At 40.9% G+C, this 27,448-nt stretch overlaps 1 protein-coding gene across 2 annotated transcripts in view; it reads left to right on the top strand.

Annotated features, from left to right (window-relative positions):
- The window catches only part of ephb3a (eph receptor B3a), a 38,268-nt gene extending 11,298 nt beyond the window's left edge, over positions 1 to 26,970 (top strand). The window contains exons 3-16 of one of the 2 annotated variants that reach the window (XM_055151594.1): positions 4,433 to 5,105; positions 8,820 to 8,975; positions 12,657 to 12,992; positions 14,720 to 14,844; positions 16,105 to 16,110; positions 16,583 to 16,739; positions 16,890 to 16,998; positions 17,971 to 18,023; positions 18,596 to 18,718; positions 19,332 to 19,579; positions 21,730 to 21,945; positions 22,755 to 22,904; positions 23,935 to 24,128; positions 26,402 to 26,970. In XM_055151594.1, coding sequence (XP_055007569.1) covers positions 4,433 to 5,105; positions 8,820 to 8,975; positions 12,657 to 12,992; positions 14,720 to 14,844; positions 16,105 to 16,110; positions 16,583 to 16,739; positions 16,890 to 16,998; positions 17,971 to 18,023; positions 18,596 to 18,718; positions 19,332 to 19,579; positions 21,730 to 21,945; positions 22,755 to 22,904; positions 23,935 to 24,128; positions 26,402 to 26,513 — 2,658 coding nt within the window. In that variant the 3' untranslated portion in view covers positions 26,514 to 26,970. The remainder of the gene's footprint in view (positions 1 to 4,432; positions 5,106 to 8,819; positions 8,976 to 12,656; positions 12,993 to 14,719; positions 14,845 to 16,104; positions 16,111 to 16,582; positions 16,740 to 16,889; positions 16,999 to 17,970; positions 18,024 to 18,595; positions 18,719 to 19,331; positions 19,580 to 21,729; positions 21,946 to 22,754; positions 22,905 to 23,934; positions 24,129 to 26,401) is intronic. The other variant, XM_020939377.2, reaches the window with a different exon arrangement.
- The last annotated feature ends 478 nt before the right edge of the window (positions 26,971 to 27,448 follow it).

The raw sequence follows: 27,448 nt of genomic DNA, 5'->3' as shown, positions 1-27,448 counted from the left end.
GAATCCAGAGGCTAGCAGGTTAACTGCTTGCATTTATACATCTAGTGGTGCTGTTGTTAATGTATTTGGGGTGTCTACATAACGACCCAGCCCACTTTTTCCGTGGGAAAACAGTGGGAAAAGGTATTCATAATACAAACGAGTAGAGCCACGATGAGGACATGAATGGTCGCTCTTTTACATGAATACTCTCAGTAGATTAATTTCAGATTATGTGTGACATTTTCATTATACATATAACCTAATCTCACAAACTTCACAAACAGGCAGAATCAGCATTCACTTTTCCACACAATCAAATGGGCAAGCAATCTGATACGCTGTAGATTAGGTATAGCTTTGGTCTCCCCAGGACAGAGCACCGGTAATTGAAAGCATGTGTCTGTGTCTTTTATAATAACAGACCCAGGAGCGCATTATGGGCAGGAATTAAGGTTTTCAGCTGATACCCCCTATAGGAATGGTGAGAAAATAAAACAACATGAATTTGACCCCAGGGCTAACAGCCTGACAGACCTCCCCCACTCGCGGCCAGTGTAATTTGTCTTCCCTACGTGAGCGCAAAGTCAGTCAATGGAAATGCTGGGTTGCCATGGAAACGGGCCTAGGCAGTGCTGCTCATTGCTTCCCCCCTGGTTTTTTCGCATCCGAGGGCCAGTCGCGTACGTCCTGCCATGCTATGAAGTCATATGTCACAGGCAAAGGGGCAGACCTGCTCCTCCGGCCGCAATTATCATATTTGTCAGGCCGAGCGTCAAAGTGTTGCTGGTGATTTACGACAGCATGGCGTCCGGTGTGGGGCTCATCGTTTGGGAGTAAATTGCACGCCGACTCCGAGACGTGAGATGAGTTATGCATTTTTTTCCCCCTGTTGAAATAATCAATTTCTACTGAACTCATTTGTTATGGAAACTAAGCATTCGGTCCGAGAGGGAATTAGTAAGAAAAAAGATTGACTTCGTACAAGGTTACTTCCTAATGGACTAAATATATTGACCACAGATATCATTTATCATAGTCTAATGTTATTCACCATTCAAAACAGCCCTGTCACCATGGACACCAGCCTGGCCTTGTCCTGAACACAGGTTTAGTCCTTCTCCAGTTGGTCAATATAATTTACACACCTTTTTATAGATGTGCATTTAAACCAGACAGATCTCATCCATGGACCCTTCATGAGCTACATAGTAATTTAGGGTGAGCAGTTTGGCGTCTCTTTCATGAGTAAGCATTACATGTTTAAGAATAATGAAATGAATCGTTAATAATCACTAGTTGTAGTTACTTTTAAACTGGTTTAGATTTAGATAAGGTTTGAGATTGGTGAATCAAAATCTGAGAGATTCTTTTAAATGTTTCAAACCATTCTTTTATATTGTAGGTACTGTGTGTGTTAGTCATACCTAAAGTAAACTATTATTGTAAACAAAACAGGTTGGTGTAATTGATTAACATGTTACTGTATGTTATTAGGTTATTTTTTCAGACCAAGTGTTTGTTTTCATACCTGACATTTTCGACTTCACACTGGTAGCCTTCCTCAGAGTGGTCTTCCTATCGGAGGAGGCAGTATGACAAGGCAATAGAAATACAGAAACGTGAACACGGGACTATAAACCGGGACAAGGAAGCTTTTTTACTCTCACACACCTGGGATACTGTCTTGAGGAAGTCAGACTGCAAATGGCGCTGTCATCCTCCCTCCACCAGTAGGAAGACAGCACCAAAATCTGTATAAATCAGATGACAGGACACGTCACAGCAACATCACGTGACCACTCTGAGGAAGAAGACCGCTAGTGAGCAATCGAAACTGTCAGGTATGAAAACAAACTCACTCTTGGTCTGAAAAAAGAACCTAATAACATAAAATATCGGAAGACCAAATGAACCTCATTGGTCTAACATGTTACTGATCAGATGTCAATAGCCAAATCTATATCAGTCAATCTTCATTATTTGTAATACAGATTTGATTGACTAAAACTTGTAAGTAAAGGTGCATTGTGTCACTTTTGTGGTGGAGGGTCAGTCAAATGCTTTTCTCCATAGACATGTTATTGCTTTGTCTGGAATGTTTCACAATATGGGATTAAGCCTTTCCATCTTCATGAAGACCAAACCAGACCAATTTACAGATTAGATCTCTGGAGAGGCAACCCCACTCACAGTCAGAATGTCTGTTTTTCCAGGTATTTTTGAGCTATAGAGCCACCTATAATTTAATAAATGTAAAGTAGAGCTGTTTAATGTCATACTGTAGAATATTTCAGGCAGAGCAATGGCATATGCAAAGAAAGAAGAAAAAAAAGTAACATGCACCTTTAACATATGGCACCATTGCAAAGAAAGTAGGCCTGTCACAGTAAATATATCTTATTTTAAATACATTTTTGGGCTCATTATTTATTGTGTGTACAATTTCTTTCCAATAATATGGAGATTTTTTATTATTTTAGTTGTAAAGTGATATAATTTGAGCTGCAAATGGTGGTGAATAAGTCACTTTTATAGCGAATATTACGTTAATTCTGCTATTTATTTGGTGGAGCTCAGGTATTTTAATAATACTTTTTCTAGGAGTATCCTGCTTTCTTGTTTTTGTGTCAGTGGAATGAAGTAGTTTCAATATTATTGCTTATTGTTATATTTCACTGTAGTGATATATCGTGCTTCAAAATGTATTACCATGGCCTACAAAAAAGAGTAGCATGAAAACTAAAGTTAGGCCCCAATTTTAAAATCACATATTCTTCTTTATCTGTGGTTTAAATTATGAAGAATGATGAAAGTAAAGTTTTAAGTCTCTCCTATCTTTTAATAGTTCATTTGATTAACTCGATTTTTCCTCATTGCACTGCGGAGCCCATGTGCTTATCTTATGCATGAGATAAAATGACGCTGCAGATGTTGAAGCCTTCATCTTAAGTTTCTATATGTTATTCTTCTGTGTGCTTCCATGCAGGACAATCATACAGACTGCGGTGCATTTATATAGGCATTTTAATACATAAGTATCTGTTTGCATTATAGATGTTATACGCAGGGACTTGTACGGCTTTCCACTCTGATCCTCTCATTTATCTCCTCCAAGATAACAAATTTATATGTTAAAGAAACCAAATCTCTTCTCGAGGCCATTTTGATTGCGCTATCCCCACTGCAGCACTGGATCCGGCTCCTATAGAAGTCTTTAATAGCGACTGTAGGCACTTGCTCAAATAAAGTCTTGAGCAGCACACGCCACAGCTGCAGCATCCTCGTCCTAACCTTTAACTCATGATCTCGATCCAAACTGTTATTCAAATGAGCCCAACGCGTGAAATGTCTCTAATGGGAAAATGCTGCCTATTAATAGTCCATAATGATTGGAATTTTCTGAGCGATTCAAGCAATTAAAAGCGTTTTAGCTGCAAATTATTCGTCACCGGCCTTTCACGCGGATCACACTTTTGGACGCGTGCTTCCGTTTCAACATCACACATGCCTGTTATTTTTCAAAAGCTGTGTTTAGACCATATTATATTAACATTATTTAACTGCAATTGACACAGACAATTATGAGAAAATAAAATAGTCAAATAATCACAGTTTTTTTTTTTATTGTGAATAAAATAGCCAGTGTGGGTTTGTGATGCAGTATGACATCAGTGTCACGGTTGATATGGTCATGTGATCGAGTCCAGCTGAGGCTCCTCTCTCAAGTCTTGATCTGATTGGCCGGTTTATATTAACAAAGGAGAGATGAGGAAAGGGCCCAGACAATAGGTTTGGATAGTCACACTTGAATGTAGGAAAAGAAAGGCAGAAATATATTTACTTTGATCTCACAGAGCCCATATCGGACAATGAATTGTTTTCATTTGCTAAATCCAAAACGAGTTTGCTTTTAACTTCCAAAACCTTTTCAACCCTTTTACTCCTGTTTAACGAGGTTCTCATAATGTGTCTTAAGTTAAGTTTTTTATTTGTCATTCTACATGCAATTTTACATAAATCAACCATAAATGTTTTAATCTAGAATGTTCAATTGTGAAGCTTATTATTTTATGAAACAGGTATAATGGCCGGTTAAGTTTATAGCATCGCTCTTCTGTTTAGGCTCCATTGTTTCATAAGGTCACACAGACAGTGAGGTCATGTCCAGTCTTCAGAACGAACATTTCAGGCACAAAAGATTTACTAATAATCTACACAGGAATTATACATTGAGCAGTCATTCAAATACGCCAATTATCTTCTGTGTGCATCCATCTACTTATTAATGTTTCATTGTATGACGTTAATTAAACCCCTTTGGAAGTCTCATGTTGGCTGCACATCACAATTAAGTCCCATTACATCAGACGTTTCTTCTGTGTGTCCTTGCCTTGTCTTCCCCTCCTGTTTTTGTGCCTCTGCGCCCATGCTCCTGTCTCTGTGTGTGCAGTGGGAGGAGGTGAGCGGTTACGATGACTCCATGAGCCCCATTCGAACCTACCAGGTGTGTAACGTCCGCCAGCCCAACCAGAACAACTGGCTCCGGACGGACTTCATCCCCCGTAAAGGCGTGCTGCGGGTCTACGTGGAGCTCAAGTTCTCTGTGCGTGACTGTGCAAGCATCCCCAACATCCCCGGCTCCTGTAAAGAGACCTTCAACCTGTTTTATTACGAGTCTGACGGTGACACGGCCACGGACACCAGCCCCCAATGGAGAGAGAACCCATATGTCAAGGTGGACACCATCGCTCCGGATGAGAGCTTCTCCCTTCTCGAGGCGGGCAGGATAAACACCAAAGTGCGCAGTTTTGGCCCTCTGTCCAAAGCCGGCTTCTACCTGGCCTTCCAAGACTTGGGCGCTTGCATGTCTCTCATTTCAGTCCGTGTTTTCTTCAAGAAGTGCTCCACCACTATTGCCAACTTTGCTGTCTTCCCTGAAACGGCGACAGGGGCGGAGGCCACCTCTTTAGTGATTGCACCTGGGGCCTGCGTCACCAATGCCATGGAGGTGTCCGTGCCTCTAAAGTTGTACTGCAACGGAGATGGGGAGTGGATGGTTCCTGTAGGTTCCTGCACGTGCATGGCTGGCTTCGAACCCTCATCGGACAGCACACAGTGTCAAGGTAAGTGTATTTAATGCACATGCAGACTTTTATTTAACAAAGCTCCTTTATATGCTCGGCAGAAGTCACCTCAGCCCGTGCCCTCTTCTCTGCATTTATTGTGTGGCTCCTGAAAGGGGGGGTGAAGGAGGCTGGAGGAGAGTATGAATTAATGAGGTGTTGCAGCGAGGAGCAGCATACAAATACTGTGAGCAGGACAGAAGGGAGGGAGAGATAGGATTGCAGCGAAGGCACAGAATGGTGAGCCAATAGATTTGCTCTAGAGGAAAAAAAAACACTGATAATCAGAAAGAAAGGCATTCAAATCCAGAGAATGGAGATATTAACTGAGCGTTAAAAGGTGTGAATCGCGGCCAAAGCTAAGTCTGTTGATAAGAAGAAGTCAAACACAGACAGGGCCCTGAGAAATAGTGTCTACCACACGACAGGGAGCTCATCGGTTGCCATTTGGCGGCTCAAGGTTAAAAGCTTGCCGTCTGCCGTCTGATAGAAAACTCTCCAGGGCCGTAGCCAGAGGTTGTGACGAGGAAGTGTAATTTCCTCCAGCGGGCTCCTGTTAGTTAATCTACAGCCGGCCACACTCATTAACACTGCTCAGACCAACGCGAGCCAACTACTGCACGCTAACATAAATCACCACGACGTTTCATTTGTTAGCCGCGGTATTGCTAGCAGCCAAATCACAACAGAGAGAACAGACAATATATGAGATTGGGCGATTTTTTTTTTTTTTTTGCGTGTACCAGAACCAGGGGAATCATCTGCCCTGTGAAGAGGTTAATGGATTGAAGCTAGATGCCACAGGAATTCATCTTGAAAACAAACAAATAAAACAAAAATTATGATGGGCTGTGTATTAGAAGCAAATAAATCCAGCCGCGGGGCAAAGAGGTCCTGGCGAATTACTACGTTTTTATCTTCCACTGTTTATGGAGAGGTTTTCAATGCTATCAGCTTCAGTGATTTTCCTAAAAGTGTCATTGTTGTGTAATAGGAGTGGAGAATTGAAAGACCACTTAGCCCTATCTAGTTAATCACATTCTCAAACACACACGCACACACACAATGGGTTTTATGAGGTCCCACGCTGATACCACAGATGTTTGCCAGAGGACCCTGACTTTTTACTCCAGTAGTTTGGGATGTGGCGCACTGTAAAACTCTCTGCTAATCCCCTTTATCTCAATCCTGCTCCAGACTGGGTTTAGACTGGTTTATCCTTAAGACTTGTATCAGCCAACCTTATGCAGAATTCAAATTAATCTCTTCCTTGCTATATTGGCAGATTAGCCAACAAGTTTTACAGTTTTCTCAAATCCCAATTCTGAAAATGTAAGGTGCTGTGTGAAGTGGTTAAACTAAATGTAATTATCTGAAAATCCTGTAGCTCTATGAAACAGAACAAAATACTAAAGCACACCTTCAATTTGATGACACAAAAGACCATTATGAGACTATTTGAATTAATCATCAAAAGTTCTTTATTATACAAAATGGACTCTTGTGAGCTTTAACCCATGTTAGAATACTATTAACTTCTCAAAAAACATGCCTGGAGTTGTTTCGTTGGAATCACACATGTGTGAGTGATCTTTTGACTCTAAACACTACACTAAACATCTTCAAAGCTCGAAATGCTCTGATCTTGTGACCTTGTGATGTCATGAAATGGTCATGCTCAAGTTAACTGCTGCATTGTACTTTTTGTTTAGTAAAGATTGACAATTCCACAGAAAATATCAAAATAATTGTAGAGACAATGTATGGGCTTTAAAAACACAGTAGAGCACTTCTTGTATTACCACATGACATCATAAAGTGAAACAGAGTATTTTCTGTTTAAAAGAAGAACACAGCCTAATATGCAGTGGTCGGTGTTAAATGTGTGAATGAAACAAAACACAATCAGAGGTATGTAAAATAGTGTAATATGTGCCCTTTAATGTTTTAGTGACATTTGTGTACAATTTGGCTGGACAATTTTTTAATGAAATGATTATTTTGAGCTTCAATATTTAATTCTAGACGCATTATGAATCCATTTAATTTTACATTAACACAAAGGTTCAAAAGCCTTAAGTGTTGTGGCTAGGTATTACAGGACCCAGCGGGAATAGGATATTACTGTAGATGACTGCTGCTAAATAAAACCTTCTAAGTGATGGATCCTGCACAGACCTGCACAATATATTACAATTAGATTGAAATCACAATTTGGATTTGCCACAATTATCATTTCATAAGACAGTAATTATTTTGATATTAGAATGTCCTCTGCAAAGAGCAAAATTTCTTGTCTTGTATTTGTATCCCTTCTTCAGTATCTCTGTCTTCTCTCAAATGATAAAGCTTATGGATGCCTTTGCAATGTGCAATGTGCAGTTTGATAATTGCAAACAATACGGCTATTTCAATTTAATTTATTGTTCAACCCTAGAATACAGGCCTCTATTGGCTATATCATATTTTGTGTTCATGATCTTCAGGTCTTTAAGCAAAAACTATATTGCTTTATATTGCTTGCCTGGTGAAATATTATGTCAGTGCCTGAAAATGTTGAGCTGTAAACTACTAGCTCTAGTTTATTGCCATCTCACACCAAAGTGTTTGTAATTGGGGCTGAAAAACTCATCTAATTCACGCCCTTTCTGGTCTCTCTTCATTTGGACTGATTTATCGGCGTATTACGCGGCTATTTTGCATGTGTTGCGAGGGTTTGTTTGTGCGGTTGGGAGCGCGAAGGCCTCGGCACTCTGTGATTGATGGCTTTCGGGTGTATCCCTGTTCTTCAGAAGCGTTCTCCATTCCCATTTGTCTGACAACAGCAATCTCCTGACAGCAATCTAGAGCGCGCTTATCCTCCTCTTCAACACCAAACTTCACTGTCATCCCAACTCTCCTCTCCCTCTTTAGAAACAGATTAATGTCAGCTGTGCCCGATGAGGGAATAAAAAGATGATGCATATGTTGAGATAAGATGTGCTGAAGTGTTTACCATCTTGAATTTTTGTCATTAATACATTTTGCATTGCAGCTGTATAGGCCTGTCACGAAAACAATTTTTGAAGAACGATATATTGCTACAGAGAAATATTGCGATAAATGATAATACTGGAACTACTTTATGCCTCTTACACAAAGCAACGGCGGTAGTAGCTCAGCCGGTAGAACGTTTGTCGACTGATCTGAAGGTTGGCAGTTCTAGACATAAAAAACATCATTGGCTGAGGCAATGCTATTCCAGCTCCCACAGATGAGTACTGTTGTTGTGTCCTTGGGCAAGACACTTAACCCACCTCGCCCCCAGTGTCTGTGTACATTGTTGTGTGAATGGGTGAATGGTTCCTTGATGTAAAGCGCTTTGAGTGCCTTGAAGGTAAAAATGTGACCATTTACCAAAATAATCCCAGTAAACCAATTTCAACATAGGCAGCATCACTGAGCTGTAACAGGATGAAGCAATAATTAGCCATAAATGTTACTCATTCAACCATCTACAGCTCAGATCTTTTGGTATTACAGCTAAAATAACAAAAATCTACCCATTATTGCAAAGAAAAGTACACGCAATAAATATTGAGCCCAAAAATGTATTGTTCCTTCTTCCTTATATAGTATGATAACTTGATGTAATGATTCTCATGACAAGCCTGCAGCTGTATGAAAGAGTTGGTAGTCACGAACAGTTTTGATGTTGCTTTTTTGTTTTTGCAGCTTGTATCCCGGGGACTTTTAAATCCAAATTCGGATCGGCGTCCTGTGTCCTGTGCCCGGCCAACAGTCGCACCAGTGCCAGGGGCTCCAGCGTGTGTCCGTGCCAAAATGGATTCTACCGCGCTGACAGTGACCCCCCGGAGTCTGCATGCACCAGTAAGTCATCCTATAAGCAACTTTAACTGTCAACTTTTGAAAAATAACAAGAAGGTCTATGGGTTTTTTCTGTCTTGCATAGACTTGGAGTATTGGTGGTTTTGAGATTCTATAATGTGATGATAAACTTGTACAATATTAGCGATAGATTGGTTGGTGAATATATGAGGCCAATATTTGGTTTGATATTTTTTAATGTATGGACTATTAACCTTAAATCTCCACCACAGGTCAACATTTTGTTTTGGTCGATGGGCTGCCTAAAAAATACACACAAAGCCTCATATTAGCACTCTATGAAGAGATAACTGGCCTCTTATTGGTTTGTGTTAAAAAGGGCTTTCTGAGTTTGTAGTAAATTTAAATCACATAATTTGGAGATAATAATCAATATCGACCCAAAAATATTGGCTCATCTTAACGACCATTGCTTGATCAGTAACAATTGTATCGGCATTGGTCATGAAAAAAAAACAAACAAACATATCAGTTGATCTCTATACAATATCAATCAGTCAAACAAACATCTATATTTCATAGTCTGCTGTTCTTTTTGTCATTGTAAAAACAGTAGTTAAATACATGTAATAAAAATGTCACTGCTTTCAGCCGGCTTTAAACAGAGGCAGATCAGTGGTACTGCTAAACTGAAGAGGTACCTCAAGCACACTTGTTTGCTGAGAGTGGGTGAGGGTGGATGAGGGTGGACTGTGAAATTCGATGGTATTGTAGTTTTAATCAAATTGCAACTGTTATTATTTTTATTCAATGTGGATTTTAGGACACAAGCCTGTTACAGTGTTGTCTGAGAGTCACATTTTCAATCTGTTTTTCTTCAGTAAAAACAAAATGTCAAACTGTATTTACTTAGAAAGGGATTATTCAAGGTCTGCTCTGATCAAATTAAGAAAATCATCCAATGTTACAAGATTGGGCAGTATCCCGTCTTTGTGCATTTTGGGTGGATCCCCTTTTTTAATTTTTATTTTTTTATAAATCTACATAAACATGTGCTTTGGCCCTGTTCACTGCCATCTGCAGGTCTTGGATCATAAGTGTTGGTTTGTTTGTGGCCTGTTTATTGTCTTGAAAGGTCAGCTCCAGACTGTGTTGTGTTTTCGTCCCCAAAGCTTTTGCATGTTCGCATTATATCTCTGAGCGGGGACTGTTTTAGATTCCTATTTGAGATCCTGTCTGCACCGTGTGATGGAGGGTGACATGTGCGGCATCGAGTGTGTAAACTCACCCCCGGGGGAGCTTTTGTCACATAACCACACACCCACTGCCCACTGTCCGGTCCAGACTCACAGGAACACAGTGGACAGTCAGCCTGGGACACCTCGGACTTTGCTCCCTGACAGCCCCCCTCCTCACCCCCTCCCTCGCCCCTCCCCCCTCCACTCTGTCGCAGCCCACTGGCACATGGCCGGGCCTTTGTGCTGAGGAGCTCTGCAGCCAGTCGATGTCCGGCAGCCTGGGCCCAGCGTGAGTGTGCGGCGGGTGTCCAATTAAAGAGGCCCCCACTCTGAACTGTATTGGCTTAATTAGGAAGGACAGGGCCTGTAATGTGCAGCTCCGGGCTGGCACTGGATTTGCTCTGAGTCTGAGCCACAGAGTGATCTCTTTGACACACATAGGCCAGGGGTTCTCAAACAGAGGGGAAAGTACCACTGATGACAGCCAGACCAACGTCCTCTCACTGGAGTCTTACGCAGTATGTTTTATACTGTCTGGCCTATTCTCGTTAGTAATTAAATGTAGATTCATTTTAGTATGTGGTCACTGATGTATATCCTATTCAAAGAAAAATCACAATTTGGGAAGGTTGCAATTATTTGGGTAAAAGTAAACAACAAAAGATCCTGTCTTTGAATGTATAAAACATGCTCCATAGTTTGGACCTCTTTAAACATGTTCTGAAATGCATATAATTTGTGTATTACCAATTTGTATTTCAGTCTTCTCTCAAATGTGAAATCTCCTGGAGTGGTTTAAAATGTGCACTGTGAACTGAATCCTGATTTGAAAACATAAATTGCAAATCTAATCTGGTCAGAAAAATTATATTAGATATTTCTAAACCAATAAATCACTGCACATTATGGGGGAGATACTTTTTTAGACTTGAGTTTTAGACTTCTGAGTTTTCTGAGTTAGTTGCTGTGAACACTTCAGACCGCTGCACTAGACTCTGATGAAGGAGATTCTCTGAATGCCTATCTCCCATTACAGTCCTCATGATTATTGCATTGGACATGAGTGTGGACAATGTATTGTATTCTCAGAACAGCTGTGCTCTGCCTATGCATGACAACTTGTATTTACCCTGTTTCTGTAACTGTTTATTTATTCATTGCACTGTGTTCCCTGTTGGGATGTTTTGGTGTCCTTTGCTCTGTTGCATTTGTCATTTTGTACATGGTGAGCATTCGTTTGTAATAAGTCTTTGGAAAAAACAACCAAGATTCAGCTCACGACTCAGAGCTGTAGTAATTTATCACAATATTATAGCAATCCTAGATGCTGGTTTAATTTGTATAGCTTCTGTATCTTTAATAAAAGCTAAAACATGTCAAAATAGCCCATTGAAATGAAACATAGTAGCGCTCCGAAGACACCCTGGCTGTGAATGATGTCCCAGCATGCACCTGGATGCAGCACCATTTGGATCACCTATGTTATTTATGTCTACTATGGCCATCAGTGCTGGTGTGCTACTGTGTTGACTTTGTGTCTCACTGGGAGGAGATCATTTGTTTAGCTGCACCGGCTGTTTTATGGTCACTATTTCTCCTATAATATGTCTTGAACAATTGGAAAATGCAATGAAGTAAAAATGAAACTTTTTTTGCTACTAGTCTCCCACTGCACAGGAAAATATGTTTTATAGCAAAAGGGGATGAGTATCTCTGAGTCTGTATAGAGCCCCGTGTAAGCTGCTCCTTATAGGCCTTATATTCCAATTAGAAAGATTACTTTTCCTAATCATCAATGTTCATGCCATAATTTAGTGTTGTCTCAGTACTAAAGGTCTTTATTCAATTTCAGTACAAAAGATAAAGGCTCTCAATTTCCATACCACACTACAATGGTATATTAAAGTCACCGTATAGCCAACTGTTCAGGACAGGTGAGATTTTGTGTGATTTTTTTTCGGTAAAAATAGTTTTTGAGTTTGAGTTTTATGTAGATACTAGTATACATATTTTGAACAAGTCCACAATCAACTGTCCAAAATTGTAGAGTACAACCAGTAAGAATTTTCATATATCAGTTTTTTGGCTGGATAAGTTGACCCGCCCCAGTATGTATGAAATAGCTGCAATAGATATAAAACTAAATGCCTGTTTTGAATATGTATATCAATTAAAACCACAATAAATACAAGACTAAATTCATTTTAATGTTAATAAAACCAAACTGGGTTTACTGTGAATGCACAATGTAGCTTATTTCTTGCCACCTCCACAACAACAGTAGGTGGGTGTTTAAATGAGCAAAATTTATTGGCACAGAATACCTCAGAGGATACAGTTTAACATGAACATGGCTCAAGCTATTGATATAATCTAGCAAATGCCTGCATGAAAATGAACTTTGATTGTGTTTTACATTCAAAATATTGTTGGGTCTTTTACATAATCAATGTAAATGTAATACTCTTCTTTGCTTGTTCGGCAGCGATCCCCTCGGCCCCTCGTAACGTCATCTCCAGTGTGAATGAGACATCCCTGTCACTGGAGTGGGAGGAGCCTGATGACACAGGTGGGCGAAGTGACTTGGTTTATAACGTCGTGTGTAAGAAGTGCCTTCGTGACCGGAGCCCGTGCACCCGCTGTGACGACAACGTGGACATTGCCCCTCGCCGTCTGGGCCTGAGGCAGAGGAAGGTGGTGGTCCGTAATCTCCAGGCTCACACCAGATACAGCTTTGAGGTCCAAGCAGTCAACGGGGTCTCCGGGAAAAACCCTACGTCTCCCCGCTACTCTACAGTTAACATCACCACCAACCAGGCTGGTTAGTGACACATTTACCAATAGCCAGTTGTGGAAACAGAGAGCTGAAAATCTGAACTCAAGTCAAGGTCGTTACATGGCTAAAAATGTACTCAATTACAAGTAGTGTTGCCAAATTTGTTCTTAGCTGAAAGTATAGAGTATGCATAAAAAATACAACTCAAAGTATTGAGTACCTTTAACAATTTTTTTTTACATTTTAGACTGGTCTTTTATACAAAATTTGATTAATTAAACAGTTCAAAGCTGATTTAAGTTCTATTATTAAACTGCAATCAGCATATTATCTGAGCTCAAGGCAATTAGTGAAGGCGAGGAGTCGTAATGTGTGTTTGTAGGTACAGAGAGCAGTAGAGACAGATTAGACAGCCATGCATTGGGACTCAGTAACTCGCATGATTTCAAATGCTGCTAATTACAGTTACTAAGGCTAGAATATACTTGATTAAAAGTGCAAGAATATTTAAAAAAATCTAGACTAAATGTACCCAAAAGATCTACTAATTTACAGTAACATGAGTACTTGTATGTAGTCACTATCCAGCCCCCCTGCCAATAGCATTATGTGTGTCCACAAAGCGAGCTAATTCATAGAGCTGTCCAATCAATAACACTTAACATGGGCATGAGACACACTGGTTAGTGGATATACGGCATTCAGTCAATGTCAGTCTGGCTTTAATGAACTCTTGTTATCTCACAGTATTTTCAGTGAAGCAGACACACTCACCTGCCCGCTCCCATTTAGACACAAAATGTAAATTATACTTTTCTACCCCTCGAGTCAGCATTTAGTGCACAGTCGAGTTGAGTTTTACGTTACATCTCTGACAATGTCACCTTTTCAGACAAGTCCACTTCATATTTGCAGCGTCATCATCATCAACAAACCCGAGTCCCCTCTCCATGGCGTGCCCTCATTTAACCTGCTCTTAATCCGCCGTTTACAAAGCCATGACAATAGCAGGCACGAGCGTCGCATTCACAAATCAATAAAGAGTAGAACAGTGAAGGTGACACATGCTGCGTTACGGTGGAGGGAGTTTGAATAATCATTATCTCACTGCGACTTCAAAGGGGCGGGTTGATCTGGTGACGAGCAGGGATGTCACAATATCACAGTTCAGTGTTAGGATTATTTTGAGAAGCAACATCAAAGTTTTATAATTCTTCATGATTTTCTACTGTGAAATGCTTAATTTTGTTTCATTTACATGTCTAATAGATTGCCGAGTTCAAGGTGCATTGTGTAACTTTTCAGGGGAGGGTCCATCAAATGCTTTTCTCCACTGAAATATTATTACTTTGTCTGGGATGTTTCACGGTATGGTATTTGGTAACCTTAATGGAGCCCAAAACAGTCCAAGTTACAGGCCAGATCTATTAAGAGGCAACTCCGCTCACTGTCAGAATGCCTGTTTTCCTAGGTATTTTTGAGCTATAAAACCACTGTAATTGAAGGTAGATCTATTTAATGTCATACTGTGGAACATTGCAGGCAGAGAAATTACTTTTCCAAAAACAAGCAGGTGACAGAAAAGTTACACAATACACCTTTAATGACTTAATGACGTTTTAATTGAAATTTAAATTGAATTGGACTAAAACTTATTCTTATTTTTGATGGTAAAAAAATATATTTTTATGATGTTATTGTGTCGAGAATATTTATTATTTTGTGTGATTTATGATTATTATTTAACCGTTTCTCCCTGTGTGCCCCCACAGCTCCCTCCGCGGTGCCCACTGTTCACCTGATGCGCTCCACAGCAGACACCCTGAGCCTGTCATGGTTGCCCCCGGAGAAGCCCAACGGGGTCATCCTCGATTACGAGATTAAATACCACGAGAGGGTAAGCACTGACTTTGGACTTAATCATGAAGAAACCACCCTTTTAAAAGAGCAACATTTAAATGTATAATGCAAGTATGCAAATGACTAGACTGCTTTTTGTGCTGAATCAGTCCCTTTTTCTGCACAGTTGAAGTGATAAAGGACATTTGTGAATATTTAAAGGTGCACTGTGTAACTTTTGGTGAGAGGTCTGCTCATGGGCCTGCTTGTCTCCATGGAGACGTTATATTCTTGCCTGGAATGTACCTGTATGGTATTAAGCTTATATATTGTTCAGTTAGATGTGTTTTTATTCCTGTAACTTGGCCTTGTGGTGTCACATGCTTGTCTCCATGGAAATTGATAAGGTTAATACCATACTGTGGAACATTCCAGGCTTCCTCTTTCCATTAGGACTTTTCCAAGCCCCTTTTTCCAAGCTTGGGACAGTACATACAATGGTTACTAGTTTTAGTTGTCTCTGTTTTGTTCTGCACTGTTGAAACACTGCCAATTATACACTGTAGTCCAACACAGGACTTTCACAGATAGTTGCTCTTTTGTCCTGCTCTTAACTGTATCTTATTCTTTATTTAGACATTGCCAGGGAAGTTCAAACAACATAATTAGAATAGTGTCCCAGTTTGATCAAAATCTTGATAAAAAAGTCAATAGTTGTTTGCAAATGTTAGATCTCTGCTAAACCCAATTAGCTGTCTGCGCTGGTTCACTGTCAGTAATATCCAGTGTTGTTTTAGAAAAATAAGCATTGCATCAATATTAATTCACTTAGGAATTTGATGCTGCGTTGAATTTAAAATGTGCTTGAGGCCATTTCATTTGCACTGAGCTCATAGTAAGAAATGAGAAGTGTTTTCCAAGTGTAGCAGTAAACTGTAGAAAAAATGTCTCTGTGTAAGCCAGTGATGCTCTAGAGAATGTTTATGAAGATTATAATTATTACACTATGCATAATGTGAAATATGTCCTTCCATTATACGGGGTGACATGCAAATAAGCACAGGCATTATAGACTAATATCCAAACAACATTACCATACCATTGATTATAGGCCTGGCCGATATGATGATAAAAAACAAGAGACAGACTTCCCAACTGATTACATTGTAGTTTGCCATGAAATATCTAAAAGGCAAATTAAGAAATGTTTTTCATTATTGACTAGACCAAAGAACTCACTATGTTACAACAAAAATCAGCTTTTTAACCATATTAATTTTACCTGCCCCCATTTGTATTAAATATCATAGGTCTCTAGAATGTTGTAATGTCTACTGAAACCCAGCAATTGTATTTCAGTATTTCTCCATTTAATTACATGAACCTTGATAAATTGTCTGTCTATAAGAAAATTGTGATATTACCTTTTTGCCATATCACCCACCATTTCTTGATTATTATAACCTAAAGGGCATCTGATGTAAACTACAGGCTAATTTATCAAGCACATTACTGCATACTATGAAGCAGATAAACTTCTCCCGTAACAACCACAGGAGAAAAAGAAAAAAGGAAATGAGAATTACTTTTAATAAGAAAGGGTAACAAGTCAGGTTAGTATCCGTGTTAACACATGCAAATGGCAACAGCAAAAAAGGTTCTTCAAAATGTCAGCTCCCTCACTTTCAGATTAGGTAATTGGTCAATTTAGTGCGTGTTTTATCGCTTGTGACTTGTAATTATTTGCCAAATTAAGCTCACTGCAATGAGGCCGATTGCTGTGTCTTGATTCCCAGGGACAGGCCATGTCTCACACCGTAACATCCCAGCACAGCTCAGCCAAAGTGGAGGGTCTTCGCGCGGCCACCCCCTACGTGATCCAAGTGAGGGCGCGTACAGTTGCTGGGTATGGTCGCTACAGCAACCCAATGGACTTCAGCACCAGCCTTGATAGTAAGCCCTGTCTCTCCACTGACTCTGCTAATGAGCATTTGACTTAATAGTTTTTTACTGCTCCCTTAATTAGTAACCATTAGCGACGCACCCTAGACCTCCTGTAATCCCTCTTCAGTGCTGTTATTTACTGTGTGTGTGCGTGTGTAGGTGATCCGCAGAAGTCTGTCCAGGACCAGCTGCCACTCATCGTTGGTTCTGCCTCCGCGGGTCTGGTGGTCATTGTGGCGTTGGTGGTTATCGCCATAGTCTGCCTTAAGTAAGTGCTTTTGGTATTTCATTATTTATGATTGACTGCCCCGAACTGCATGTTTCAGTTTGCTAATTATATGCTGAACAAAGAGCTTTATAAAATCTTTAACATGCTTTCAAAGAGGTTATAGTTAATCGTTAATACAAAAGAAGAAGTCAGGCTTTCCTTTCGCAGTTTGGTTGTCAAGTTAGATTCTGTTTTTACAATTATAGTGGTTTTTTAAGTGATTTATCATCTGGCATAGTTGAAGCCTGGCAGCCAGACTCATGTTGTCCCTTACCTTATATACACAGAGCATGTCTATTCAGCACTTCTTCTTTATTTTTTTTTTACCTTTAAATTGACATATTTGTTTTCATACGGAGGGGTCATGCATTTCTAAGATTGGCTAAGCTGCCTGTCCGTCACACTCCTCTGAAGTCTGTGAGACCAGTGGAGGAGTTAGCAATTTGGGGGCCCTAAGTGAACTTGAGTTTGGGGCCCTCACTATACGCCACCATTTTTTGTTTAGTTTTTTTTTATATATTTATTGTCTGTTATCCCCAATTGTTCTTGAGACTTGCACATTTCTATTTATTTGAATTACAGTGGATTGGAAACTTATTAGTCTTATTAGTTCTGTCGCCTACTTGTCGCAAAACAGAAAGTATTTATTTTTTTGCTGGTACAATTACATTTTTGTTTACGTCCATTACATATGATCATTATTATTTTTCTTATAATTATTGTTTAAAAGTGAATTACTCTCATTTAATGGCATATTGAGAGAAAATCTAATCGCTCTGAGGCCTCAGCCAGGTTTGGGGGCCCTAGGCAGCTGCCTACTTTTGCTACTTTTGATAGCACCATCTCTGTGTGAGACTACATGTTTTTGCATAATTTAGTAAAAGTGTGTAGTCTTGGTTGGCCAGGCTCACATATACAGTAGCATGTAAAGGATGATCTGAATGTATCTGAAAGTACACGTGTTGTTTACAGGAAGCAGCGGAGTGGCTCTGAGCTGGAGTACACGGAGAAACTGCAGCAGTACAGTGAGTGTGTGTTTCACTTGGGGATGGTCACTGTGGTATTTTAGTCATGCCGGTACAGTTAGCTGACTGATTAAATCAATTATAGGATCATCTGATGGAGGCAGGAAACAGGTCTGTGTTTGCTCAGAGGAATTCCAGACTGATCAGCTGATAGGATAACACGGTTAAAATACAACATTTGCAATCTTGGATTTCAGTGTAACAGGCTTTCTGAAGAATATTCAGATGCATAAATACTTTTCTTCAGACTAATTTGAATAAAGCAGAGCAAGTCTTCAAAATCACTGTAATTATAATCAAAATTTGGGCAGCGTGTTTCAGAGGACATAGGTTTCACATTTAGCATATTTATCTAATTTCGATTTCATTAGCAAACACATTGTAGATCATTTATTTATCTTATAGAAGAGATCTAGGAGCTAAGTTGATAAGCAGATGCTAACTATCTCGCTTTGAACACAATCACATTACACTTTATTGGAAGGGGAATCTAGTAACCTCAGTCTGTTTTATCTAGGAATATTCCCTCCCTACTTATGCCATTGCTACACTAACCTTGTTTTTTCCCTCAGTTTCTCCAGGTGTCAAAGTGTACATCGACCCCTTCACTTACGAAGACCCCAATGATGCTGTGCACGAGTTTGCCAAAGAAATAGACATCTCTTGTGTGAAAATTGAGGAAGTTATTGGCGCAGGTAAAGAACATTATCTTTTTGGTCCTTTGGTCGATTCAAGTTATTTCAACTTAAGTGCTATATAACGTCTACAGCATACTAGTGTAGCCTCTTTGAGTTAGCATTCAGACCATGCATGTGAGCTGCTGTTGCCAGAGATAGAAGGGAAATCTTGCTAGCTTCTCCTGCCTGTCTGTCGTCATTATTTTCAAGCAGCATGTTTTGTCCTAACTCCACCTTAATTGATGGTCTGCTCCTGCTCGTTTGATTATCCTACCCCTCTTTTCTCTTCTTTTTGTACCTCTGCCGTCCTACAAAGGCCCCAAATGCAAAACACCTAAGCTCCTCTCTCGGCCCCTCTCCCCCCGCACTGCTCCCAGATTACACGCTCGAACAGTTGCGCTCACTCCTTCCCTCCCTAACATTTTTAACCTCTGACTTGATGTCTTTCATTAGTTCACCTCCTCGACAGTCCACAGTAAAACCCAAGACTTTTACACAAGTCTGTTCCCACTCTTCAGTATTCCATCAGTGTATTCCCAACACTTTTCCTGACACCTTGCTCACTCAAATCCATATCCCGGTCACCCTCACCCCCTCCCCCACCCACCCACTCCTTTTTGTCCCATTACAGGTGAGTTTGGAGAGGTGTGCAGAGGTCGGCTCAAGCAGGCAGGGCGTAGGGAGATGGTGGTGGCTATAAAGACTCTAAAAGCTGGCTACACTGAGCGCCAGAGGAGGGACTTCCTAGCGGAGGCATCCATCATGGGCCAGTTTGACCATCCCAACGTCATCCGTCTAGAGGGCGTACTGACCCGGAGCTGTCCCGTCCTGATTATCACAGAATTCATGGAAAACGGAGCTCTGGATTCCTTCCTTCGGGTAAGTTTTGGAAAAGGTGCGCTGCACAAACATCTGCCACAGACGATTACCAGTGTGTGCGTATCAAAGGGCCAGGCTCAAAGACAGTGACTCGTGACACCTCTGGGTTATCGGCATGTTTCACTCTGAGCAGAGTGCCTGAGGCGCTCACTCACTGAGTGATAGAGATTAAATGTGCAATATAACGCCTGGAGACAGGCATACTGTCTCTGCTCGACGTGACTGACTGAAGCTGACAGTTTTACAAATGTACAAACTCCAAAAGGTGGCACATCCCAAACTTATGGATGAGTCCTACATCAGTGATCATAGAGTAAGTCCAAGCCTACACCTTCACACAGAGCTCAGCAAATGACTCATGAGAAATGGGGTGTCACACCGCACGTTACCAACTGCACGGGGCCATTTTATGTCATTTACATTCAATAAAATAGGTTTTCCTGGCTGACTGCGCTGTGAAGAAGTCTACTTACTGGAGCTATTAGAGTGGTTACGGTTACTTAATGCTCGCGCTGAATCGATGATGTGCTGCAGCTTTTAAAAAGCAGTTCATTCTCCTGATGAAACCACGCTGTTTTCAGCAGGCGTCAGAAAGTTTGTTATTGACCTGCTTCATACCACTACAATTCAATCAATGCTGATGCTGCAGATGGATATTGAAGTCTCAGCTTTAGTATGCCTTCATTTAATTAAATTCATCAACCATTTTCTATCCTAAAGAACATTACATTGTGTCTCTATGCAGACTGCAACACCGTCAATATAAAAAGCAATTAACATTCCAAACAAACAAATACTCAGAAGATTTTTCTTTGAAGAACTTTTGACATTGATTCTTTTTTCAATCATAGCAACTTATTTAGCCAACTCATGCTAACATATTATATCAACGGGTTGGCCAGTTTGCTCACAGATTTCAAGGCTGTATCTGGTTGAAAAGAATATTAAGGGTCCACCTTCTCTCTCCCACTCCACTTCTTCGTTCGTCTAACTATGCTCTGAGGATATACAGTGTCCGTGCGTGTGACCAGTGCAGCTCTGTGTAATAAGGGGAGGACATCTAACTGTTGTACAGCCTGTCCGTGTGTGTCGGACACATGAAAGCTCCTTCAGCAGCAGAGCCCCAGAGACAGGGTCACAAACCACACGGCATCATGGGAAGGGCGCACTGAGCACCTCCCTGCTCCGCACGCGGCGCTGTGTCTTTGAAGAGCTGCTCTGAATCATGTCTGTTTATACACCCATCCATCCCTCCTCGTTTGGCCCACAGTCGCTGTCCAAGTGTGAGCAAGAACAAAGCTACACAATGTTTATAGGTTTGTCAGACCACATTTTTCTAATTGTGGAGTCAGAGTTTGATTGGGTTTCAATTTGGCTGCTAAATATTCAGGTCATGGGTAAAGTAGGTGCAGAGACAGTTTCACATTTTACTTGTTAATTGTGTATTGACAAACAATTGATTTGCTTCATTCCCACTCCTCATATTTCATAAAGGCTCATAAGTCAGTGCTGATTTGCTAGTCTGTCTGTGGCGCTAACAAAAGCACGCCTGTCTGTTGTGGAGAATTGTAAATTAAATCCTGAACGGCCTAATCTCACATTTGTTTCATGCTTCCCGAATGTTGACATAAAAGGCCAAATACTGCAGATCCAGGAGGTTCAGATGGGGAAATAAGCTCTGAGCTACACGCCACTCTAATTCATTTGACGGGCCAAGTTTGCTTTAATGTTCACTACGCAAAAATGCAAACAAAGCTTTTTGCCTGGAAGAATTTGTGTTAACAACCATGTGGCAGTGCCAATCTGCAGCGAGTTTGTCGCTCAGAATAAGAAACGACCTGCTGTAGCTGCCATGGATCAGTGTTTGTGTCTGGGCTGGGATAGAGTCGTAATGGTTTTAGTGCCACTGTGAAGTGTCTAATTAATCAGCTAATTGGAAAGCATCCGTGAAAAGGTCAGCTGCCAGAGCGAGTGTGCAGCGGTCATGAAGTATTATGACAGATGTCATGTTTATGTGGCTCTCTGACTGATGGCCTGTCTCCCTTTTATCTGCCTCAGACTGGATAATACTCACATCCGTCTAGTTTTCAGCACCGCCTGTGTCTACAGCCTGCACACACATTAACAGCTCTAACTGTTTGTTGGTACAGTTGAATGACGGGCGCTTCACCATGACCCAGCTGGTGGGCATGCTGCGTGGCATCGCAGCGGGAATGAAGTACCTGTCAGACATGAACTACGTGCACAGAGACCTGGCAGCACGCAACATCCTGGTCAACAGTAACCTGGTGTGTAAGGTGTCCGACTTTGGCCTGTCCCGTTTCCTGGACGACACATCTGCAGACCCCACCTACACAAGCTCCCTGGTGAGGACATCACATGCTTCTATTCTCTACACATAAAATGTTTTTTCATTTGGGTGTTAGCCAAGTGATTATCTATTCCATTTAAACAGTGTGTTAAGCAGCTAAACATATAAGTTATAGCTCAGTTATAGCTAAGTTTGAAGTGAAAAATAAATAACATTGTGTAATAAATAGACTTACAATAAAGCTTTGTACAGCTTGAGTGCTCGCGCTGGAGAATGACTGAGAATGGGGGAGGGGCGTGATCGCACCCTCTCAGGTCAGCTCTATAGTTCTCTTGCCTGTAAAAAACCCAACATCTATTTCTGCTGTTTGGTGTAACAGCTGTGATACAGGACCGATTTGTCATGGCATTATATGACAGTGTGATGAAGGCTTTGTCTGCTTTGTTTCAGCACTGGCTTTAACTCTGATATTAATGAATAAAGATGTTTTGAATGTGGCCTGCTGTGCCCTGGATCCAAGCCCTCCAGGCTTTTTTTCCATCACAAACTGCCATTGTATGTATTAGCTTATGAAGTTCATTATGTTTAGAGTTGAGTCATAGATCAGTAAAGCGACTTAATCAGCACGATAATGCCACAGTGAATCTGAGCTGTTAGTGTTATTAATACTTTCACTTCCCCTGGCGGTTTGTAAGCTCTGTGTTTAATTGAGCTTGTTAACACGCTCCCCTTCACTCGTTCTACATATGTGTGACTGCTCATGTGTGCCAATATTTGCACACGAGACATCCGCCTGTGAAATCTGCATCTTGTGTGTTATTTTCTTGCTCAAACCTTTCTATGTCTGTTTGTATATTTCTGCAGGGAGGAAAGATACCCATTCGGTGGACAGCTCCAGAGGCCATTGCGTTCAGAAAATTTACCTCTGCCAGTGATGTGTGGAGCTACGGCATTGTCATGTGGGAGGTGGTGTCCTACGGGGAGAGGCCATATTGGGACATGAGCAACCAAGATGTAAGTTCCCCGGACAGAGCCATCCTTTCAGAAGATTTAATGTTTTTTTGTCTCCAGTTTTAGAGCCTTTAGGGAGTTTTTAGACAGTTGAGACATTGAAGTTGGTCAGCTGGTTGTAGTGTTTATCTTCGCACAGCAGATGCCATTGCAGCTGTGATCCTGTGTTATAGTTTTAGAGTGCCCTCCACAAATCCATACTGCTAAGCCCCTCTGCTTTCCTCACACATTCTGCGGCTGTTTTATGGTTGCTGTTACCTGTAGGCTATCTACGGTGCACAGACATTGTACCTACAGCATTCAGCCAGGACATGGAAAAGAGGAAAAGCCCCTCTCCCAGAACAGCTCTGAAGCACTACGATTCTCTGTGGAATATCTGGCTTTTATTGTTGCTTTCAAAAGACAGTTGTAACGCTCATAGCAATAAAGTGAAAAGCAGGCACAAAATGAAAAATGCCAGAAACGTATGTATAACTTTCATAACAAAACCCACATGCAGTAATGAAAGCTTCAGAGTGGAGGCCCTGTGTTGTTCCCAATAGCCTTTGTGGCTCAGGCATCGCTCAATAAGCAACAGAGTCAACAAATACCAGATATAAACAGAGGTGCGCACTGAAAACAAGTACCACAGAAATCAAAGGACAAGCAGCAGGAGGAAGAGTGCAGAGAGAAGCTGTAGAGTACCGTTGTTGTGGGGAGCTAAACCCACAGTACCGCTGCCATGCTTCACTAAATCAATGGCACATGCTTTTGTCCGCAGCTCCTATTGTCTTTTACAACGCTCACTTTCAGATTGACAGCTTTGAAACACTTAGGAAAAAAAAATGTTTGCATATTCCTATAAATATGCACAAAAGATTTTTAGAGTACTTGACAGCAGAGTTAAGCAGCTGAATAAAGGCAGCACAACAATACACAACAAAGTGGTGTTTACTGTCAAATTATCCATGAATTTACAACAAAAATCATCAGGTTTTTTTTTTGTTTCTGATCAAATGTACAACAGTTATGCTGACATGAGTACATTTTTCAGGTGATGACGGCTGTGGAGCAGGACTACCGGCTCCCCCCGCCCATGGACTGCCCCATGGTGCTGCACCAGCTCATGTTGGAGTGTTGGATGAAGGAGAGGAACCTAAGGCCTAAGTTCTCACGCATCGTCAACACATTAGACAAGCTGCTCCGCAACGCAGCCAGCCTCAAGGTAGTGACCAGCAACTACTCAGGGTGAGTATGTAAAATATTCACTTTTTAGCACAACCCATATTAAATAATAGTTTTAAGCGTGAAAGCTACATTTTACACTGTACTTATAATGAATGTATTTGTAATGAACGTGAGAAGCATTTTAATCGCATGACATTGGACAACTATATAGAATTATAACCTGAGCTAAATAACTACGGTGGTGTTTTTATTAGCACGAGAAACAATCCAAAATATCTCATTTTGTTTGGGATGAAAGTATTGTGGATGTACATGTAAGTCCAAATGCCTTTATTGTTTCAGTTGTAGCAATAGTGCAGACAGAAACGACCTGGTGTGAAATTGCTCTGTGTCGTGGTGATGTCTGGAGCATGAGGGATGGAGATGAGTGGGGCTCAGCCTCTGGGCACTTGGAATAACATGTCATGGTAAAAAAATTATGGTGCCTAAAAAGAGCCGGCTGTTTGAGTTTGGTTTGTTCTGTGTGGATGCAGAGGCATCGCTCATTGAGCTGAGAGCTTTGGCCAGCAGACAAGCCCTCTCATTCACTCAGTCTGCTCTGGAAATGTAGAGCAGTCTCATTCATAGGGAACTTTTCTCACCTGTGATGTACACCTCTCTATTTCTGTTTTAAAAAGATGCAGCCTACTTACATTGTGTTGTGAAGTTAGTGCTTTTTTTTTTTTTCAAACTGAGACATTTCTGCTATCATCCGAATGTCATTGTCAATATAAAAGCACTGGACTGAAGAGCTGAAATTCATACTGCCCTAAGGAGAGGGGAGCTACATTAGTACAGGCCTGGGGGAGGAGTAACATCTGAAACCAGCCTTGGACTTGTTTACTTGTTTATTCTGTTCTAATGGTCTTTTCTACCATGGACTATTCCTGGATGGATGAGGGATTACATCAATGATTTTAAAGGCCCTGTTCTACAGTTGAACTATGAGTGGGGAACATGAACTGCTAGCTCTGCCCACTAAACCCCTTCTATCACTCTTTTTGCACCATGATAGAAAAACAGTCATTTTCCTTGGCAGTTGTATCCACATGGTTCTTATGCAACAATGTACCTACAAGGACAAAATGAAACGTCACATTCTCATTCAATAAAATGCCTAGTAAAAGGCATAGTTGTTATCATTCTCTTTATTTATTTATATATTTATTTTTATTTATTTATTTATTTTTTTTACAAATAGCTTGGTAACACACTGCATGCAGAAGAAATAAAGGTCAGGCATTATTATTACATTACAAAGCGTGGGATAGTCCATTTCATTGAATGCCACTGAATACAGCAGTTCCATTTTATCCCTGGTGTTTGGTGCTAGTATTAGTTTGTGTGTTAACACTTTGCTGTTGTATACTGGTGGTTTGTAGATCTTTATTTGGACACAAAAAGAAGCACTCATGCTCATGGGCGTGTACTGTCGAGGCTAACAGTTCTTTCTGAGCCCCAGGGGCAGTGCCAGTGCCAGGCTGTGGGCTCACTGGAGCTAATTGTGTGGAAATGTGATGGCTGACCTCAGTTTAATTCGAGCACTGGGCTGAGTGGTGGATGTAGGTGATAGGACAGACAGCAGTCAGTGCTGCTGATGTGGAAAAGCAGGAGGTGATGGAGTGAGAGTAATAAGGGAGACTGAGGAGCAGCTAAAAGAGAGGAATGTGTTTAATTAGGTTTGCTAATGAGCTTTATAATGCATGGAGGGCGGGCTCTGTGCACACACATGCACAAATGTGTGTGTGTTAGGATGCTGGTGTGCATGTTCTGCTGCATGTCGATGTGGCCACATGACATGCCAATGATTAATTTATGGTCTCATCTGTATGCATCAGCTGCAGATGCACAGAGCTGAGAGGGAGGACCATCTCCTTGTCAGAGCATGATTTAGGGAGCGTTCGTGTTTGCTGGAGATTCTGAGGCGAGAAGGCAGCGCCTGCTCCGCACCTGCTATTGGCTGCTCGCTGATGTTTGGGCAGATAACAGGGGAGAGGGAGGATATGAGATGCACACTATCTGTAGAGTATCTTCAGCCATAAGGGCCTTAAAAACAAGGACACTGTCTCTGAACAAAGGGCACCAAGACTATTCTCCAAGATGGATGAGAACCCACAGTTCAGCTTTAATAAACCCTGATGGGCAGATATGACCAAGCATCTTTGGGGGACCCTTCACATTTAGTTGAGGGGTGTGCATTCAGTGTATTTATGACATTTTCCCAATAAAATGTGGATATTAGTAATGTATTTTAGTAGTATTTCTAGGCTTATTTGTGTGTCTTGTGTTGACAGAGACCTGTTGCGACTTGGAGGGACGCTGCCAGGACACAACAGGAAGAGTCCGGACAGCAGCCAGGAAATAGTTCGGCAACAGATGAGCCAAACTCTGCCCATCAGAGTGTGAGCCGCAAAACAAACAACACTAGAGGATTCCCCCGAGAAGAGAAACTACCTAGAAACTCGAACACGAGAAGCCTGATGTAAAATATTAGAAGAAAACGAAAAGGAGACTTGAGCTACAAAGAGACAAGACTGATGGAGGAGTCTTTCTCTGATAAAAGGAACTATCCATTGAAATGTGTGTGTTCATTACTTGACACTTGTGGATTTGTGACGATCAACATAAAAGCCAAACTTCCTTTCGCCCCTCTCAGGTTGTGTTTGCATGTCTGCATGAGTTTCTGCTGGTTGGGCGTCGGTCTTCCTTCTCGACTGACCACGGACGAACTTGCACACAGTACGATTCAGTATTTACAACAGTGCCAAGACAAAGCATTTGTTTACTCAGTATAAAGGACTTTAGACTTTTAATCCAATCAATTTTTTACCCAACCAATGTTTTTTTCTTCAATGATTTCTTTTTCTTCGACCCGCTTCCTCTGAAATGCTGTCTTCCACCTGTGCCGGGAGATACATGTAATAAATGTACAAAGCATCCAAGTCTTCACACTGTCTCTGTCTGAGAGATGCTACTGACACTGTGCAGGACACATCGTGTGCATGCCAAAGTGGACAAGTCTTCATGAAAAATAAGCAAATATATTAATACTTCAGCGATTGCTTTCAATCTCCAATTTTTTAATCTTATTTCACTCATATATACACATTGTTTTGTATGCTAAGTTATTATCAATGTTTGCAAAGAGGTGTTTTGTGTTTTTTACTGGAAGTACTGGATTTTTTTAATTATAAGATGCTTTTTCTCACCAATATTCAAACAGACAAAGAATTTTCTGCTTGGTCAGAATAAAAAACAAAAAAGAAAAGACTTTGGGATTAATAGGGACTCATGCAAGTGCCATGTTGTATATATTTAAAATTGGCAAATGTGTGGCAGAT

The sequence above is a fragment of the Boleophthalmus pectinirostris genome, unplaced genomic scaffold (assembly GCF_026225935.1).
Source record: "Boleophthalmus pectinirostris isolate CB_2022bp ecotype Guang Dong unplaced genomic scaffold, ASM2622593v1 HiC_scaffold_16, whole genome shotgun sequence".
In the NCBI taxonomy this organism is placed as follows: Eukaryota; Metazoa; Chordata; class Actinopteri; order Gobiiformes; family Gobiidae; genus Boleophthalmus; species Boleophthalmus pectinirostris.
Note: the sequence above shows the minus strand (reverse complement) of the source record. Positions and strands in the feature narration are given on the sequence as shown.